Source organism: Triturus cristatus, chromosome 1_2 (genome assembly GCF_964204655.1).
Source record: "Triturus cristatus chromosome 1_2, aTriCri1.1, whole genome shotgun sequence".
NCBI classification, from domain to species: domain Eukaryota; kingdom Metazoa; phylum Chordata; class Amphibia; order Caudata; family Salamandridae; genus Triturus; species Triturus cristatus.
Genome location: NC_140580.1, coordinates 918,122,181 through 918,142,725, shown reverse-complemented (window position 1 = coordinate 918,142,725; position 20,545 = coordinate 918,122,181). Strand labels below are relative to the sequence as shown.

Sequence of the window (20,545 nt, the reverse complement as noted above, 5' to 3'; positions counted from 1 at the left end):
AGAATACAAAGGAGAAACCTGGTCTGGCTGAACTACTCAGGCATGGGACTGGGTTCTGACAGTCAGCAGCTACCGAGTTTATGTGACAAGAGGTCCAGGGAGATCTACATTGTTTAAAGACTTTCAATGTTATAGAATAATTGTGAAAAATAAGCTTTCATTCGGGGGGGGCTCAATTATATTTATTTAGACGGGAGGGGGCGACATTAAAAAGTTTGAAGACAATTACTCTAAGGATATTGACCGCAGACAGTCAGGCATCCCAGACACACTATGATACAGCGATCACACTGGATAAACGCACTGTCAAGTCAGACCTAGATCTTTTAAAGAGAACAAGGGCCTGTGTTTAGGTTCATGGCCCTCTTAAATGAACAGCCCCTGTTCTGAAACGCACTTTCCCCTGTGAGGTGAGGTGGCGCTGCTACTGTGAGGCGAGGCTCGTGCACTCAGATTGAAAGGAGGGGACGAGGGCAGACACCAGGGAAGTTTGGAGCACTGAGGCCGTGAGACCGGGGAGCGCTGAAGCCGGCTGGGCAGGAACCGAGGAGGCGCTGCTCCAGTTCTCACATGATCCGGGGAGGGCCTTGCTCCGGTCCCGCCCCCAGGATAGACTCCCAAGAAGCCGAGACCGGAGCGGCACGTACTGAGGAAAGGGGCAGAGGAAACGAAACATGTTCTGGAGCCGGAATAATCCTGCCACTTAAACTGTAAGTAACCCCCTCTCCCGCCTCCAACCTCCTTTGAATCTGTGCTTCTCAACCCGCAGGCACAGGGACTCTCTCCCTTTCCTCCTGCAAACTTACTGTTTTTCTGTGCCTCAAACTAAGTGACCTTCGCCCCTCGGGCGGAGGGGGGTATTTAGAACCCCGAGCTCTCCATGGAGTTGCAGACCTCAGCCGTCTGCCCCTTCGCGTCATTGGGGGGGGGGGGGGGGGGGGGGGGGCTGGCACCCAATGTTGACAGCACTGTTATATTTCAGGGGCTCTGGACCGATTTTGGCTGGGTGTCTGTGATCACTGTTTATTCCTTCCCCTTCCTTCCTGGAGCTCCAGGGTCGCCGACGGTAGCACTGCAAGATCCCATACATAGCATGCACCCACCTTGCGTCCAGGTCCACGAGTGAGAAGTTCGTCCAGTCCAGGTTTTGCTTTTCATGCTAGGACCTGCAGTACAGTTTACCGTATTTAGGGATCAGTACCCCCAAATCGAAGGATGCAAAGCCAAACCCGTGGCATGGATGAGCTGCTCAGGCATGGACCTGGGAAACAGGAGACCTCCGATAGCGGGCACGTCATCCCATGCCCTATAGACCTGCTGTCTAGCTCAGACCTCTCTCGTGCTGGGGTTTTATCCTAAGGTCACACCGAGGACAGCTCCAAGTTTGAGTCCCAAAATTCAACATGCTAGTGGCTGTATTATGTCTTTAGTCAGTGACCCTAAGGCCTTCGAGCAGTGCCTGTGCTACATAAAATTAATAACTAAATTAATAAGTCAGGGCTGGCAACCGTAGCCGTCGATGCGTAAACTGCAGCTGCATTTGTATAGTGCATGGAACTTCTGAGAAGGCACCTGGGACCTATTCACCTCCATCATCTGCTCTAAACACCCTTTGTCTTCTGTCGGGGGATATAACATTCCCTTCATGTAAGGCTGTACACCTCTGGCCCCAGTTCTGTGAAATACTGTTCCCCTCCACTTCTCCCTGGTGCTCTAAGACCCCCACCCCCCAGGGCTTTAAATATGATGAAAAAAGTGAGGGGTCTTTAAAAGGGGCATTGCCTTTGTAATTAAAGGCATGGCTTAGTACATTAACTATATTGCTGTGATCTCCATAGTATGGCACTCGACCGGTATATTGGTGTCTCTGAGCTTTTAGTTATTGCATCCCGGTATGTAACGCACCTACTGACAAACACCTAAAACCAGCCAGGACTATTGCTTTGTCAATGGTCCTCTCTCAGTGCTTTGTAGAGAGGCTTTGGATTGGTTGACCGTGTATTCTGAGCACCTTTTTCACCCACTGACAGGCACTGTGAGAAACTCGCACTGCCTTCAGCCTCAGCTGCAGAGCTCTCAATGGAGGTGACGCAGTTCAAAGTATCACTATACAAGAGTAATATGCTACACAGAGAAAAATACAAAAACACGACACCCTGATGAGAGCCAGCACTCGTCTGCAGTGCGAAATTAAGTAAAATACGTGAAATTTAAACTGGAACTAAATCACTGACATGGATTGCGTTAACATGTTTTTATATTAGTTGTTTAGAAATTGTCAGTGCTTTTACCAGTAAAGTTAAGGACATGAATATAAGGACTCAGTTCAACGCCCATTTTAAATTACTACAGGGTCTGAGGCCTGGCCCACTTAAAGCCCTCCTGCCCCCTACCGTGGAGAGGATCTTCCCCCAAGTCTCTACCTTGGAGTCCTGAGCACCATCCTCTCTGGTAAGCCCCGCTCTCACAATCTCTGGGGCTCAATGACTTCTCTGAAGCTTCCCTGGTTCTAGGCACTTTTTTCTGAGACACTAAAATCACCGACCCCTTAGTTCTTATTCCCTTTCATTTAGTCTGCCCCATCACGTCTCCTAGAATCTGGAACCTCTTCCTGTGTGTGGAGCAATGGGTCATCTCTGCCATCCCCTGCCCCCTGGAGCTGCCATTCTAACCCACTCTTAGCACATTTTCATTCCCTAAGTGGTCCTCTGATGGTCTGCCTCTGGCCTCTTGCCCACAATTGTCCCAAGCTCCGACACTCTGCTTGAAAGTGACTTCTCCGTAGCTCTGATGCAGCAGCCATCTTTGAGAGGAAGAAACGTCCATGAAGCCCCTTTAGCCTCTGGCTCTAGAACCGGTCACCCCACCGCCTAGAGCTCTTATACTGAGCTGGGTCTAGACGCTGCCACTGTGACTGATATTTTTTCTGGATTTCCTGTGCTGCTGCTTCTGATGTCTTTCTGTCTTCTACAGGGTCCTCCTTAAAGCTTTTGCTGCATGGTCCACCAGCTATTCGTTGATGCTTTAGATACAGGTCTTTGATGATGACCCGGATGCTGACTCATCATTGATTGGCTCTCCCAGCTACTCGTTGGTGCCATGTCCTAGATGGAGGTCCTCTGGATGCTTGTTGATCTGGGAGCAGGTCTCCTGCTTGATTGATACCCTGGATAGGGTTTCTTCCTGGTTGTTTGTTGATGACCCAGATGTGGATTTCCCAGCTGTTTGATGACCCAGATGAAGAATCGCCTTGCTGTTTGTTGATGACTTCGCCAAAGGGTTTCCCTCATATCCTGGCTTATCCTTGACCTCCACAATGGTCCTGCTGCCCAGCACCACCGCAGTCCCTCTCCCTGAGATCTACCTGTCGGAACAGGTGACAGTGCTGCTGTCTTGTGCCTTGTCCGTGGTAGGCTGCATCCTCATCATCTTCACCCATGCCCTGTGGCCTGAGCTGCGCAGTCGTCCCCGTGAGCTGCTCCTCTACCTCTCTGTGGCCGACCTGTTGTCTGCCATTGCATACTCCTATGGCGTGCTGCGCAACTTTGAATCCACCACATGGGACTGTGTGGTGCAGGGCGCCCTGTCTACCTTCGCCAACACCAGCTCCTTCTTCTGGACTGTGGCCGTGGCCGTGTACCTGTACATCACTATCGTGCGAGCCAAGCCCAGCCTAGCAGATAGCCTGCTCTGCACTTTCCACACAGTCAGGTGAGCAGGGGCTACATGGAAGCAGATGTTTGGGTGGTGGAGGGAGGGGAGCTAGTGTGGAGAGTTACTCACCTTCCAATCTCACATTCTTAGGTTCTGACCACTTGGAGACTAGAAAGGAGGTTTCCCTCTCTTCACACAAGACCCTGCTTGCTGCATATTGCTACAGTGCTTGTTTAAAACTCTGTGGATCACTGACTTCAAACCACACCCCTGTGTATTCTGTGACACCGTCTTTCACTGCAAAAAAAACATAAATTGTTTGGTTGCAACTAGAGCACCACGGTTACTATATTTATGTATGCATAGTCATTTCTACCCTCTTCCACTTAATTTAACAGATGATCATACATCCACACTTTGATGTCTACGAAGTTTTAGTGCACTCAGTACCCTTGTACAAAAAAGACTCTAGCATTGTAGTCCCTCCACATGTATCCATCTGCCACTACTTCAAATTCATTAAGAAAACAACCATATATTTTAACTCCCTTTATCTGTCTTTGTGCACAGCTATTAGACTGGCCACATGGCCACACTATAACAAAGATGCAGTGTTTATATGTCTCTGTTAAATACCGAAGACAAAAGAATTTTATTGGCCAGTGCTTTGAGGTCACGCCCTATGACAAATGGGAGGGGTTGTTTTCCGTCTGTAATTGTGTATGCAATTCGGGGTAAAGGGGAACACATTTACAACACTAACTGTGTGGTTGCACAGTCCAAGATGTGCATAAAGGAGGAAAGAGACCTGCACAGGGGCAGGTGGGCACATCTGTAATGGCATGGGTCTGCTGCCGAGAATAGGCCCACGCTTTCTGGGATTAGACAGGCGAGAGCTATGAGGAAGGGTTGAGCAGCTCCCGGGGCTTAACGGATATCCCCGTGGTGTGGGGAGCCCCCCAGAGTTTCTTGTTTTGTGTAAACTTTGCGAATGCCCTTCTAGGCCATGCCATTGCATGTCTACCAGAACCTATGTAATGGCATGGAATAAAAAATAGTTTAACACTCGGAAAAGCCAATGTACTTTACCGAGCAGCCCCCTGTAGTGTATAGGGGGGCCTTCCGTTCAGGGGCCCCCATTGAGCCCATTATGCAAGGGGGCGGGGCAATATTTCGTTTTACGCCACTGGCAGCTCCGTCTAACAAATTCTGTGCGGAAGTCCTGTTTTTCACAATTTTAACTTTCTAAGCTCTTTCAGGGCTAACCCCCAACTGTGTAAAACAGTGCCGGGTTCGGTTGGAAATGGAGCCTGGTACTTTAAAATGAAATATACAAGTGCATGGAGCCTCTGACCGTTCCTATTTGCTAACGAGAGAAGCTGATACTCTCCCATTAAATGTATTTTTCTCCTGAAAAGTGCTGGGACTCTCCCTTTCAAAATGAAGAAGTGCAGGTACTCTGTACCGGACAACACCTGCCCAAATAAAGCCTTAGTGGGAATCGGGCAAAAAAGACACGGAGAGGTGTTGTCTTGCTCTGAAGTGTGGGGTTTTTGCAGCAGAGGGGGCACGCGAAGGTTGCGTTGGGGCACTGTGGGTGGTACTCTGTGTCACCGAAGTCCAGGTCACTTAAAGCTGCTTACAGTTGTCAAACCTTCCTCCCTGAGGGGTCCCCGAGGATGAACTGAGCACTTCAGAGACCTTTAGATCCAGGCCTACTGTTTCCCAACAAAACGGGCAGATCGACATAGCCTGGGAGTAGAGATGGTGGAACCCACAGAAGGCCGCCTCCCTTTCAGGGAGGGAAAGGTGGACTCTGTGGTGAGAGGGTAATACTTGCAAAGGCCCTCTGCTATTTAATTGTAGCATTTATATAGCGCTTCATACCACATTGTGGGCATGGCAGCACATCATTGGACTCGTAGCTCACATCACTGTTGGGGAGTGTGCAGCTCAAGCTGTGCAGGAAGTGTTTGGTGTTGCGAGTTCAAAGAGGTGCTTTCTTGTCTTGAGACGTAGCGCCTAACTGTGAGAGCGAGACATGCAAATTGGAATTTGAATTAGCTGGCAGAAAATTTACCAGGAGGTTTCATGTAATGCTTATGGTTTTCCTTCTAGTTTTTAGCTAATTTCCATGCTGATTACAGTCGTTCTTTTGGTAGAAGATGCAGAGGTTACTGGGTGGTCTGTGCGACCGTCGTCCTTTATGTCACTGAGGTGGCTAAGATTGGTTGGGCAGTAGGGTGGATGGGACCTGCTGGGATGGATCACAATCCTCCATAGAGCCATCTGCACACAGCAGATCTCTTCAACCAGTGACTGTCCATTTTGGTGTTGTGATGAATTGCTGGAATATGACTTCTTACATTGCATACCAATACCACACGTGCCATTACAAAGCGGGTATTACTACGCGATGGTTTTAACAACGACATACCATTACATCGCAAACCTTTACCTCGACTATACCTTTACCACGCATGCCATTACAACGCAAAGGCATGCATGGTAAAGGTATACTCATGGTAAAAGTTTCAAAGGTAAGTGACTCTACCCTGCCCTACCCTAAATCCTAATTTAGTACCCCTGCACGACACTCCCCCAACCCCCAGTCCTCTCCCTACATTTACACTTCCCTGCACGACCCCCCGACACTACCCTAAAACACTACACCACAACACTACCCTAAAACACTACCCCAGCACGTCTCTCCCCTAGCCCCCAGTTCGGTCCCTACACTCAAACACTACCCCGTACGACCCCCGACACTACCCTAAAACACTACACTACACAAACACCACAACACTACCCTAAAGCACTACCCCCAGCATGACCCTCCCCTGACCCCCCCCCCCAGTACTGTCCCTACACTGAAACACTACCCTGCACGACTCGCCAACACTACCCTAAACCACTACCCTACAGTACACAAACACTACCCTAAACCACTACCCCCAGCACGACCCTCCCTCTACCCCCCCCAATCCACCTTACCTCTCTCTCTCCTTGTGGTTCCTTTCTCCTGGTTCCAGTGTCGTCTGAGGGGCGGTGCACGTCGTTGTGAGTAAACGTTATAGCCTCAGTTTCCTCACAAGGACGTGGATAGCCAATACATCGCATGCGTTGTAAAAGCGCATGCGATGTAATGGTTTACGTTGTTACATCGCATGCGTTGTAATGACTTGCGGTGAAACAGCCGCGTTGTAATGGCTGTTCCCCGAATTGATGTAGTATTTCTCATGCTACAGCGTGTCCTGAAGCAGTCCTAGGTTAGATATGAATGTTTCAACTGGGCCGCCACGTTCTGTAAGTGTTCTTTCTGTAGCCTTTACTGAATGCAGGCGACCATTTAGCTGCTAGTGTTGATGTATTTCGCAGTCTGTGTATTATGGTCTTCTGGCCTGTCTGGATCCAGTCGGCCACGAGGTCCAACTTCCTTGCTAGTGGTCAGCTTTGAGAGGATGCTGGCTAGTGTGGCTTAACCAGCCTTGTGGGTGCTCAAGGGCAGAGTGTGCGTCAGTGGCCCGTCCCTGGACTTTGTCCACTGGTGGGGCAGAGTGCTGTGCAGTGACCAAGACTGCAATTTGATGATGAAATCAAAGGACATGGTTGTCCTGGTTCTTTATCAAGAGTCCAATGTAGCGCCTTTCTGCCTTTTCTGTGGCCTCGTAGCACACTGGCTTCCGAAAGAACGTGGCTTCAACGTTCTCTGTCCTCGCTAACCGGAGTGAGGATCACAAGGTGTGTTTGTGCGTGAGGTGTTGTGGCCTTTGATATTGACTGGGTGGGAGGGGCGTGTGCTGTCTGCAGTGCCCGCGTCGTCGTTCTGGCGACGGCGGCCCCTGTATGCCCTGGCGTGTCTGAACACAGCATGACCCCTCCCCTTGCCCCCATCACCACATGACCACACACACAGTACTGTGGCTGGCGTACCTCTCGGGTGAATTCTGATGCACAATGACTTAATTTTCATGCAACACTTGCATCCACATTCGCGCAACTTCGAGGCGCTTTGAAAACTGTTGTACTGTCAGAGCTAGATCCTTTATATCGACCACATACAGGTGAAACATTAGGTCACACACAGCTCTCTGACAACAATGCTTAAAGACGAGGAGTTAGTTTACCACTAACAGACCCTCGATAGGTTAATGTTTCTCAAAGACGGCAGGGCTGGGGTCCAGTCAGTGACATGCATACTACTCAAACGGGTACAGAGATGCTTTTCTCATCGGCAAGAAGCTAAAAGGCTGCACATTGTGTTCCTCCATCCAAGCTCACGAGACAAGTGGCCTCGGCAGCAATCTTCACTTCCCCATGAAGTAACCTTACTCAGAGTTCTGGTCAGCTGTGGATTCTTAAAGTTGCCTGCGTCATCGGATGACTGCCTCAGTGGGGTTCCCAGGCGTTGACACGCGTTGTAATGTTCAACTAGCATGGGTCCAGGCGCATACCAGGACAGCTCGGTGGCTTGACAGCCGGCTGCACAGATGTGTGTGAATGCTGCGGGTCACGAGTATGCATCCGACGTGGACCGCTCTGCATTCATCCTTCCGGGCCGACAGGGTGAGGAACACGCCTGCCACTCAAGAGGCAGTGCAGTTTAGTTTTTGGTGTCCAGCACATTCGTTGTTGTTAGTAGTTTGATGTTTTGCTGTAATGAAAGTGGCCCGTCTTATTTAACCTTTTAGTATCTGACCAGAAAGTGAACTGGTTCCCAGGGAATGAAGCCAGCATTGGCATAGCCAATAGGTCTCGCCTTTGGGACCTTATAAGTGTTTAGCCTCAGCTAGTGGCTTTAATGTCTTTAAGCTCTTTAATCACTCCATCTCGCAGCGATAAAGCGGTCTATGCTTCTCTGAGTGGAGAGTGTCAGCCTCCAGTGCAATAAATGATCAAATACAACCCCACAAAGGACGTCAGAGACCATAGAGACTATAAACCACTCTTCCTCGCGGTGATGGAGCGGTTTATAGAGCTAAATGGAGTGGGGTTATCCATCCGCGGCATAAAAGACAGAGCAATGCTAATTTTCTGTTCTCTGTCAGGAGACAGGGAACAGAAAAATACTTCACACAGCTGCGATAAGCGGTATATGCTTGTCGGTGGAAGAAGGGAATCCATCTGAGGAATACACGTAGGTAAAATACCGGCAGATGCAGGAAAAAACACTTCATGGTGCTGTTAAAGAGCGGTTTATACTATTTGGAGGAAGTTACCCACACCCAAAATAAATTGTGCAAAGTGTCGCCATCACATTGTAAAAATAACACCGTGTGTGGGTGGTGAACTAGAATGGACAACCCCTTAAGAGGTTTGTTTTTGAGAGTTGAAAGAACTTTACACCGCGGAATAAATTAAATTACCATATGGGGACGATACAACCTAGATGTTATATCACGCTCAAAGTGGTTTAAAGTGCTTTGTAGGGAGGGGCTTACTCACTTGAAGCACAAATCATAGTACAATCCGGACAGAAGTTGGGCAGATAACAAAAAGGCACTCCATATCGCGTCAGGGAAGCGGTTTATGCAGCGCAGTGGAGAGAGTTTACCCACATAATTCATAGTAACATCCCGACAGTGCCCTTGGCAGATAATAGAAAGGCACTCCATATCGCGGCCATGAAGCAGTTTATATAGCTTTGTTGAGAGAGTTTACCCACATAAATCCTAGTACAATCCTGACAGTGGCTCGAGCAGATACAAACACGCGAAAGCACGGCGCGTTGTGTGTAACCTGACTCACGAGGAATGCAGCTGCCACCCTGCGTGCCGCTGCTAGCTCCCAAGAGTAAAACGCTATGGGAGTGAACATTAAAAAAGAAGGTGGGACATGCACCCACCTTTAGCCATTTGCATGCTTTCATTAGTGAAAGACACACGCAAAAGCCAATCCTATGTGTGGGAGGAGTCAGACCCACACAGAGTAGGTTAGAGTACTTTTAAGAAACCTTGCAGAGCAGCGCATGCACGCTGGCTCAGGTTCGACCTAAACACTGTGTGTGGGGGGGTGGAGGGAGGTCTCTCAAAGGGGCATGGCCGATGTAATTAAGGGTGCAGTTTAAAAACACATAAGATAAAAATCTGTGCTTAGCATAGTGTGCCGCCCGACTGGTATTTTGATACTTCAGTCATTGTATCCAGATATATAATACAACAAGCCAGGACTATTGGCTTTGTCATTGGTTGTTAGTTGCATGAGTTAAATAAGCAACAAGTACGGCTTCGTTGTATATAATATTGGAAAGGCATCAGTTCTGACATGAAACAACTAAAACGATTCTTTGAAGTTACATCGAGGGCAGTGAAGGCTGGTTCTGCTGCAGAGTTGAGATGTTTTCTTCTCACCCTGAGGGTGAGGGCAACCATGGAGAGCCCGCTAGGGCCCGGCACCCTTAAAGCCATGCTGTTTCCTACTGTGACCCTATAAAACCTGCACAGACCGATTCTTTTTATGGAAACTGCAGACTACAATACTCGCTATCTTAATTGTACAGCTGAAGTTGGCTCGTGCTGTCGCAATCAGTCTGTCCTCGGAAACCGCAGCTCTGCAGATCTAGCCCCTTCCGGTCCCACAAGGGGAAGTGCTCTGATTGTTCTCAAATGTCCGAAACCAGATTTTAAAACTCTGGTTTCGGTGGCGCAGGGTTGCCAAGGTGATTATACACTTTTTGTGCCAGAAATACCGTGCAGTTGCCTGAAGCCTGCTGACAATCTATAACCAGAGGTCACCGGAATTATGTGGATTTTGAGGATGCTGTGTTTTTCCGTAGAATTATGTAGTTGGCACATAATTCACCACCTGCTGCATAATTTGCAAATTTCACCAAAATGATTTTTGTTTTGAGCTTGAACGGATCAAAAGTTACTAAAAAAGCTGCAAAATGCTCCGCACCATGGCAGAACCCCAGCTTGTTTGGCTAGTAACACCTGGACTCCCAATGGATGACATAAGACACTATTTCCTGATGTGAGGTGTCGGAACTCATAACTGTGTGAGATGCACGAGGCTTTCTACGTAGGTTGTGGTGGAGAGTACGCTGCAGTGGGACGAGTGATTAGTTAAAAACGAACTGGTTCTGTTGCTCCCTCTCAGCTCCTCTTTTAGAAGAAGTTTGACTAATCTTGAGAGAATAGTCAATGCTTGGAGATGACGAAAGACCGTTCTTCGAACATACCTCAGAAACAAACGATTCCATATCAAAACGAGACTAGGGGTGGGGTGTTTCCCTCGACCCCTCTAATGTCACATACATCATCTGCACCCCTCTCTACAGCTTATAGGCTCCGCATTCACGTCAGTCACAAGCTCCACACTCAACCCAGAAGCCGAAGGGCGGGACTAGCCAAATGGGAAACAGAATGACCCTAGTGAGAGGGGGCAGCGGACGGTGCTCTCAGAACAGGCTGGGCTGAGAGGGTCTCTGTTCACAAAGCTCCATGGGCATCCCGCGGGAGCAGCACCCACTGCTCATGTAGGCACATACATGAATTGCCGCTGTAGAGCAATGATGCTTTTGGGGGCTATGCTGGAGTCTGGTGTATTTGAGTACTTCACGCGTTTCTCTCAGTGGTGTGGAAACGATGCCAGGGGCGTAGCTATTACTAGTGAAGCAGGTGCAGTGGCACCGAGGCCCATGGGTGCGAGTGGCCATATGGAGCTCAATTATAGTTGTATTTGATTGGCACAATGTGGTGGGGAGGGGGCTGTTTACTTTTTATGTCGTGGTGGCCATGGCACCTTTGCTACACCACTGTCTGTTTGGGGCCCCAACCTAAGCAAGCAAAATGCCTCCTCTCTCACCCATTTCCTGTTTGGGTTCTGAAATGCAGCCAGTGCAGAGGGCCTCTCTGGCCCAGGGGCCCTGGTGCACTCTAGACAGTTACAGGCCTAGATTCTCATCATATTTCCGTAGTGGTGTCTTTTAGCCAATATATTCGGATAGTGTCCTGTATAATTAACATGGCTTAGTTCAAAACCACTGAACTGACACGCGTGTCACTCTGTCTTCCTGGTAGTATCATATTTTGCAGGTCAGGGCGGCTTTTAGTTCGGGTGCTGACATGGACTCTGGTCTGGGAGCAGCAAGGCCTTCGGGAGGCTCCCGACGGCTCCTCCCGGGCCTCGCCCTGCCCTCGGAGTGTAGCCAAGAGTCCTTTCCCCTGACGTGAGGTACGTGTCGAACACGCCCGCCCCGCACCTGACAAGGAAACCAGTGTCCAACACGTAGGATAACCAGAGCCAGGAAGTGGCCTGGTGTCCTTGTCACGCCGTTTCCTGTCCCGGGCCTGACCCCCTGGACTGAGTATTAATCGGAAGATTATTGGTTATTCTCATTACTTCCCGTTCTGGTCTGCTCTTTCCTATCTCCGCTCTTGCTTCTGAGGCTTCGCCACTGCCTGGTACATGTGTAGTCACAAAACTCTTCCCAGGGGCCAAAATGGATTGTTTGTGGAATGACCGAGGGCCGCATTCATACCAACGGGGGAGGGTGTGTGTGTTGCCGTGTAGGGGTAAGGTGGGCATAGAGGAGGCAATGTACATAGTTTGGACAGTGAGTTGTGGCGTTATTTTGAGGTGCAAATCCAATCCTTCCTATGGCTTTGTCTCCCTAATTGCCATTAAGTGATAGAGGTGGGCAGCGCGAGTCAGGTGCCGGGTTCTGGCTCAGCTTGTGGTTCTTGTGGATACTCAAACCCAAAACACACTGGCCCTTCATGTCGCTTTTGTGTGTCACCCACGCTGTGACCTCATCTTCCAAGAATTAACGCATTACATTTTGATGTAAAAAGTGCGAGGGGAAAGAGATATCGATCTAGTGACTGAATTGAAACCAGAAAACCTGGAATCAACCCTGGCTTCCACACTCGACCAAATTGTGTGATCCTAGGCAATTTTTTATTTCACTTTGGTTTCTTTATCATATACAAGAACACCTTGAAATGCACGAGTTCAGGATGTGTGCTGTACAAAACCTTCTTTGGGCTTGATTTACTAAACTGCATTGTTGTTCCAAGTATAACTATAAACTAGGCCATCCACAGGGTACACATAAGAAATGAATTGCTGCTTGCTTCTCTAAAGGTCTCGTTGACAGGGAACAGAGGAGGCATGAATGTTTCTAAGTTAATGTTTGAAAACTATCACTACTAATACATACTTCTGAATACAGTGATATGATCTTATGTACTAAGCTGAAAAACTTCTGAAAGTTACTGAAATATATATTTTTAAAAGGTTGAACAAACGATCATATTTTACATTTTTGTTGCACAATGTCTTTAAAAATGAACGTGTTCCTAAAGAAAAGTGGTACAGGAAACCTTTGCTACCCTTGCTTTAAGTTAATGTGTAAACAATGCTTGCCTATTTAACAACTTTCTGAATATTATGCTCTGTCAAATAAACAAATGCAAAAAGAACAATTGATGGACAGAATGCAGAACAATGTCATACATTCACCCCAGTACAGAGATCTGGGCCTAAATGCATCGTTTTTTTGCTCACCATGCCATTCCAGTTTGGACCCAGCCATATGCAAATCAGTCTTGACCCTGTGCCCAATGGGAACAGTCCAGCCTGAACTGCCAGGCCAGGTCCTCCCTGGACTGGAAACAAGCATCCTGGGACCGGTTTCGGGGTTTCACCCCTCTTCAGCCAGGATAGCTTGATTCCAGTGACATGGAGAGCACGGGACTCACGTCTGAGCATACCCGTCCCACTCGTGAATGTATGACATTATTCTGCATTCTGTCCATCAATAGTTCTTTTTGCATTTTTCACCCGAGTGGGACTGGTATGCTCAGACGTGAGTCCCGTGCTCTCCATGCCACTGGAGTCAAGCTATCCTGTCTGAAGAGGGGTGAAACCCCGAAACCGGTCCTAGGATGCTTGTTTACGGTCCAGGGAGGACCTGGCCTAGCAGTTCGGGCTGGACGGTTCCCATTGGGCACAGGGTCAAGACTGATTTGCATATGGCTGGGTCCAAACTGGAATGGCATGGTGAGCAAAAAAACGATGGATTTAGAACCAGATCTCTGTACTGGGGTGAATGTATGACATTGTTCTGCATTCTGTTCATCAATAGTTCTTTTTGCATCTGTCAAGTGAACAGCAGCCCAGTGCTGCTGTTTATCAGCGGGCCGCCTGTGAAGGTCAGAAGAGCCACAAGTGGTCCCAGGCCGTACTTTGAATATCTCTGTCAGGACGCATGATGATATGCCATTTGAATACTTCTCTGCCCCCTACGCAGGTGTTGCCGCCTAGCATCCAGTAAAAAAACCCAATATTATTTGGGATTTTGTTTTACCAGGTAGGAATTCCTCAAAATCTGAAGGGAGGGTGGATTGTAAAAACAGTGGTAAGGAATTGTGTCCAAGACCTTTACTTCTGAGGAAACCCAAAGGAAGCAAGGCTTCGGCCCTACCTTAATGGAAAAACAAGATCACATGGAGACACCATATCCTGAAAAAGAAGTCACAAAAGTGGTGGGTTGAATGCTTGAATTAATCTCCACTCTGGTAAATACTCTGGTGCACCATCCAATCCATGGCTTGTTTATTTTGTTTGCTCACTGTACCACCACAAACCCGAAGAAACCATGTGCAAATTAGCCTTCACCCTGCTCCAATAGGAAAAAGCCCTGCCTGAACTGCTATGCTGTATTCAACCTGAGCAGGAACACGAGCAACCACAGATCAGCTTTGGCCTGAGGTGCAGCTTGAGTTTACCTTTTGGGGTTAACTCGACACAAACTTTCCAAACCATTGTACAGCAGCTTATAACTCGCTCCCACCAGTCTCGAATCTGTCAATTCCACTTACAATACAAGTGAGCAAAAACATGGGGAAGTACGCCTTTGGGAATTCAGCAAATGCTGGAGAGAGGAAATTAACCTATTTCGCCTCCACTCATGTTCCCCAGCCCTCTTATTAAATTCCCATGAACTCCCGTAGAGAGGGAAATCCAATATGAACAAATAAGCCATGAAAATGGTGGATCCGATCCACCGAATGAAGGTGACCATGGATGCTTTTCTCCGTGACTTGACTAAGCAAACACCTTTTAGTCTCGTACAAGTGATCTCTCGAGGTACAGGAGTCCTCACCTGATCTCATCAAGACTAGGTCAGCTAACTTATCACATAGAAGGAAAAACCTCACAAGGACCATTCCTTGAACTGGACACAAGTGGAAGCTGATGTAGATTTCAGCCACAGTTCCAGATCAGACCTTGAGACCAAAGATTCCTAGACTAGTCTTAAATTTGAGAATTTGTCACTCCTCTCTGTTAGAGTAAGACATCTAACCTATGTACTTGCTCAAGAAATGTAGATTTTCAGGTCCAATACCAGTAGAGTCGAAAGGAGCTTGCAGTGCTTACAGTACACATGAGAGATCTGATTCTGGTACAACATGCTGGGAAGGGTTTAGGACAACATGAAGTTGTTAACGATCTAGTTACTGCAGACTGCTAGCGTTATCGAAAAGGTAGTTCGTCTTTCTGAGTGAAGGAAAAGCCTTCTGGAGAAACTGACCTGTTACTGGTAAACTACAAGATGGGGAAATGGTAATCCTTTAAGTCATTCCAACTCTGGAACATATTCCACCACCTCTTCTCAGCCTCTAAAATCGAAGGATGGTGTAAACAGTGGTCAAGCTCTCAGGACCACCGTTTGCCTCATAAGCCTCCCTGCGCACTCTGCACATGACTAGCTTCAGGCACTGAATTGACAGTTTACACCAGCAACTCAAATCAAACAGTCCGCTGAAAGCACCTACAACAAATTTTATGTTGCGTATGTCGCCATGCGTAGAAACCGGACTCACTCCTACATCGTAGGGACAGCTCAGTTTTATGTACGTACTCAGATAAGTGCGGGTACAAGCAATTAATCCAGCAATTATCACTACTGAAAGAGGTATTTAGTAGGTCAATGTGTAAAAATAGAAATAAGTAGGAGAGCAACTCTGTAGGACAGCAGAGGTTCCACTCTACTGTGCCCTGTACTACTTATCATAGGTGTCAACAGTCACCAGACCGACATGGTTTGGGGGTGGAGGGTAGAACATACCCCTTTAGCTCCTAGTGCATTGTGTTTTTTGTTTTGCATTTCAAAAAATACATATAACAGTAGTGCAAAGCACACCACATTCTCCCCCCCCCCCCCGTGTGACAATATTTATATAGTATATTGATTCATACAGTCAGTCAACATATTAATCCACAGTATTGTACAGTACATTGTTAACATTACTCGGGTGAATCCAGAACTGTCGCATCCTGAGGACTGGACAGCAAATAGTCGGTCAAAGGTGACCAGACATCTTTGGGCCTGGAGGGGTTAGGGAGATCCGCCGCATGACATGCCAGCTGATCTCTGCAGAACACCAGGTCTTTAATCCAGTCTTCAAATTTTGGCACCCGTTTGCTGTCCCATGTTTGAGCCACCTTCCTTTTTGCTAGTAACAGGGCAATCAGTACCAGCCGTCTGTTTTTTGGTTTTAGGCACTTCACCCCAGCAAGCAGATCCGGGGCGAGCAGTCCACTGTCTCCATCACCATATTTGTTAAAGCTTGCGTAACCAACACCCAGAAGTCATGTACCTTAAAACAATCCCAACCCAGATGGCGAAAATCAGCCTCATGTATCCCACACCGCTTACAGCTAGCTACATCCAGCAGTCCATACCTGTGAAGTTGAAGGGGAATGTAGTACAGTTGTTGGAGATATTTAACGTGTATTATGTGTAAATTACAGTTAGCTGTTAGGCGTCTGGTCATGTCACAGCCGAAGTCCCAGTCGTCCTCGTCAAACGCCTCACCTAGCGTCTGTTCCCAGCGCGCACGTGCCGGACTGGAAGTGGGCGCCGTATCGGCTTGTAAGGTATTGTTCAGTCGCGTGACCAACCTACCCTGTGATGGCCCTGACAACAGTGTCTGTAGAGGGGCTAAAGTGGCTGGTTCAGCAGGGTGTCTATCGTTAAAAACTTTCAGTGCTTCCAGCAGCCAATAATACGCAAAGACTGACATTGGGTCAGAGCCGTGTCGGTCGAACGAGAGGGCACAGATCCGGATTAGTCCGGTAGAACCATGACTGGCAAAAGAGGGTGTAATTTAGTAGCAATAATTTTAGCGATCATTTTAGTATCAATATTCAGCAAAGACAGGGGCGGTACGACTCGCTGAAGCCCAGGAAACTGGCAGACAGTTGCAACGTAACGATTACCGCTTCTCCGAGTGTGGGTGGAAGTGCGCCTTTTTCATATGCTTCACTATACATATTTACCATATGAGGGGCTAGTAGATCAACATACTCCATGTAGAATTCCTCGGGCAGTCCATCAAGGCCCGCATCCTTACCAGACGGCAGCGACCTTATGGCCTCTTTTACGTACTCTACTGTGAGTGATTGCATTAGATACTCCCGTTGAGCATCAGAGAGCCAGACTAGTGCCATCTCCTCAAAAAACTCAGATATCCTCACTGTCTGCGTCATCCCCTGATCCATAAAGAGAGGCATAGTAGTCTCTGAAGCAGCCCAAGATATCTGGAGAGTGATGATGAATTGTCCCATCAGGCCCTATTATTTCGGTAACATACTCCTGAGATCTCCCCCCTTTGAGTTTTGCTGCCAGTGTGCTACCCAGGTGACCACCCTCTCTATACGATCTAGCCTTCCAGCGCCTAGACATGTGTTGTATTTCTTGCTCCGCAGTCTCATTATATTCAGTCACTAGTTCCCCGATCTCTTCCAGCTCTTGTGTGTTCAATGTGTGAGTGTACTCCCTTTCATGGCGCATTATCTCACCCTCAAGAAGTTTCATCCACGAGCGTAAAGCCTTTAGAACCCCAGCCTGAAGCCCAATGCAGGTCCCTCTGATGGTTGCCTTAAAGGCTACCCAAAGCGTGCCTGCTTCCTCGACGGTACTGACATTCTCCTCAAAGAACATTTCTATGGCTTGGTGTACTCCTTCCCTAAAGATCGGATCTAGTAAGGAAGACGGTTGCAAGCGCCACTGGAATGGTTGATGATGCCTGGTCGGGATGTTGATATCCAACACTACAGGGGCATAATCTGAGAATGTTTGCGGCATATGCATAACCCTACTTACCCAAGGCGCTAATGACTCCGAGATAATCCAATAGTCCAGTCTGGACCACGAGTTGTGTACCACCGATATAACGGTGCCCTCCCTAGAATTTGGATAGCTATCTCTCCAGATATCCCTCATGTGGAATGTATGCATAATATCATGTATTACTTTACTTGACCGTTTCCCTTGCCAAGGCATGTCAGCGCTTCTGTCAATATCTGGGTCTAAGTATGTATTCATGTCACCCCCCCATAGCACTAGGTCGGATTGAATTTGGAATAATTTAGATTTGAGGCAGTGAAAAAAGTCAGGATCGTAAACATTGGGGCCATATGTGTTTATAATCGTAAGCACCGTTCCGGCTAGGTTCCCACGCACCAGGGTAAAGCGCCCTTGATGATCCGATTCCGTCGTTAGTAGCTTGAATGTAGACCCTTTTTTAACAAATATCATTACCCCTCTAGCATAGTTGGAATAATAAGCGGCCGCTTTTACCATAGCCCATCTGCCTCCTACCCTGCCCTCCCAGAGCCAACTGGACAGGTCTGTCTAAATAAGCAAACACCTGCCTGAATTATTTTTTATTTTTTGGATTATTCAGTCCCTTAACGTTCCAGGTCACCAGACGAATATCACTTTCTTTTATCCCCAGTTGTGTAGAGAAAATGTTGCACTTTTACTGTTGCACGCGCTGTGAACCTCTAAGACCTATGTTCCTGCTTCCATTGCGTCACATTTTAAAAACAGTTAAACTATCCCCTCCCAGCCCCACCCACTTCAGCATCCCAATCATGCCAAAGACGTGCCCCCAGTAACATTAGTAAAAAATTAGCAACCAATTTGGGTACTACCCACATTGGGGACAGCCAGGTACCCTTTCCCCCACCTGCAAAGCAGGCGTGGCCGGGTGAAATCACAGTGAACCCGCCTTACTCGTGCGTGTATCGTCATTTAACCCATTTCAACCCATCCGCAGTAATAGACCCCATTGACGTTTATCACACCATTAGTAAAATGACAGGTGCCATGTCCTGACTTGCTAACTATACTGCAAACATTAACAGTATATAACATTGCGATAATCAACAGTTATGGCATAACGACATCTGAGGAAAAAGTACACAATATCAAGCAGAGGTGAACGGCAACACCCCCACCAGTCCCGGGGTAAACCCCTTAAACATTGTAAGGCATCGCGAGTGGGTAGAGCATTGTCCTGAGCTCACACAAAAGCACAATGTTCGTGGCACTCAAACCCCAACCATGCTGCCCAGGGGGCCATTACCAAACGGTTAGGAAGAACTGAAGCACTTACAGACTCGGGGCAGCCCCCTGCTAGCACGGACTGATCCCACGACTCCCGCACGTCACCAGTAGGAGCGCCTCACTGGTCAGGAAGCGGCCAATGGTGTAGGCGGCACCGCCATCTCACATATACCAATTCAAAGTCCTACGAGGCAGGGATCACTCTTTAGTCTTTTGTGTCCGATCTTGCTGAGTGTGTAGAGGATGTGCCGTTCTTTGACGCTTTCCGTTGAGATGAAATCTACCTGATGAAATCCTGTGCTGCCCTCGGAGACTGGAACACCTTCACCTTGCCGTCTATCGTGATCTTCAGTCTGCCAGGATATGACATTGCGTACGGAATCTCCAGTGCACGTAGTTTCCCTTTCACTTCAGAATATTCCCTACGGGCCAGTTGCACTGCTATAGTGAAATCAGGGAAAAAGGACACCACGTTGCCCTGATAACACGTGTTCTACTTTTCCCGTGCCAGCCGAAGGATAGTGTCACGATCCCTATAGTTTAGGATCTTTGCAACAATAGGGCGCGGTGGTGCTCCCGGAGGCGGCTTGGGCGCCAATGAACGGTGCGCGCGCTCCACAATTAGCACTTGCGGTAGGTTCTCCGCACCAAACAGTTATTTTAGCATTACCTCCACGTAGTTCTCAAGGCGGCCCATATTCGTAATCTCGGGAACACCAGTTATTCGTAGGTTGCACCGCCGAGAGCCTGCCTTCAGGTCCTTGTTTTTAGCTCCGATGACCTCCAGGAGCTTCTCCATTTCCCAGCATTGGCCCGTCGTGGCACGAGATTCATCTTCCACCGCTGCTATTCGTTGCTCAGCCGTTGTGAGTCTCTCACCCTGCTTATCCAGCGTGGCCTGCATTTTGTCCATCCGAAGGGATAGTCCGTCGATCTTGCCATTAATGGCTTGTAGTCTCTGTTGAATGGCCTGCAGCGTGACCTCTAGGGTGGAGGACTGTGGCTGCGCCTGCTCCAGCTCCATGTCTGAATGCGTGCCTGCTGGACGAGACGACCTACGGGAGTCAAAGGACAGTTTAGTTTGTTGCTTGTCTGTCTTACCCATGCTAGTAGGTAGATGAGCAGGCTCAGGTACCCCACACCGATGCAGGACTCTGTGCTCAATTAATGTGCCTTAATGGACAATGCCCCATGAGCCTCTTTACTGGAGTGCGTGTCTAATGTCTGGAGCCGCCACAATGCCTGCAGTGTGCTGTCATTGGAACTTGGTTGTAGGTAGATACTACCGTTTCAATGCTTGGCAGTGCACCTCCAGTGTCTCCCTCCAAGTGCTTCACTCCAGACAGAGAGGCTCGCCGTCAGGGCAGCACCAGTGTGTACAGATAAGGTGTGCAGCAATGAGCACCTATTCCCCACTCACCAGCCAGTTCAAATGTCCCATGCACCTGTCGTCAATGCCTGGTGTCCAACCGACGTCGAATTGTTGCCACATATGGTACTGTAGGTGCACACACCGTGGTCCTTTAT

General features: G+C 48.3%; 1 protein-coding gene across 1 annotated transcript in view; it reads left to right on the top strand.

Moving 5' to 3' along the window:
- Positions 1 to 575: 575 nt before the first annotated feature.
- The window catches only part of GPR157 (G protein-coupled receptor 157), a 124,051-nt gene continuing 104,081 nt past the window's right edge, over positions 576 to 20,545 (top strand). The window contains exons 1-2 of the mRNA XM_085609743.1: positions 576 to 710; positions 2,974 to 3,711. Of these exons, the coding sequence (XP_085465869.1) occupies positions 3,317 to 3,711 (395 nt within the window). The 5' untranslated portion in view covers positions 576 to 710; positions 2,974 to 3,316. The remainder of the gene's footprint in view (positions 711 to 2,973; positions 3,712 to 20,545) is intronic.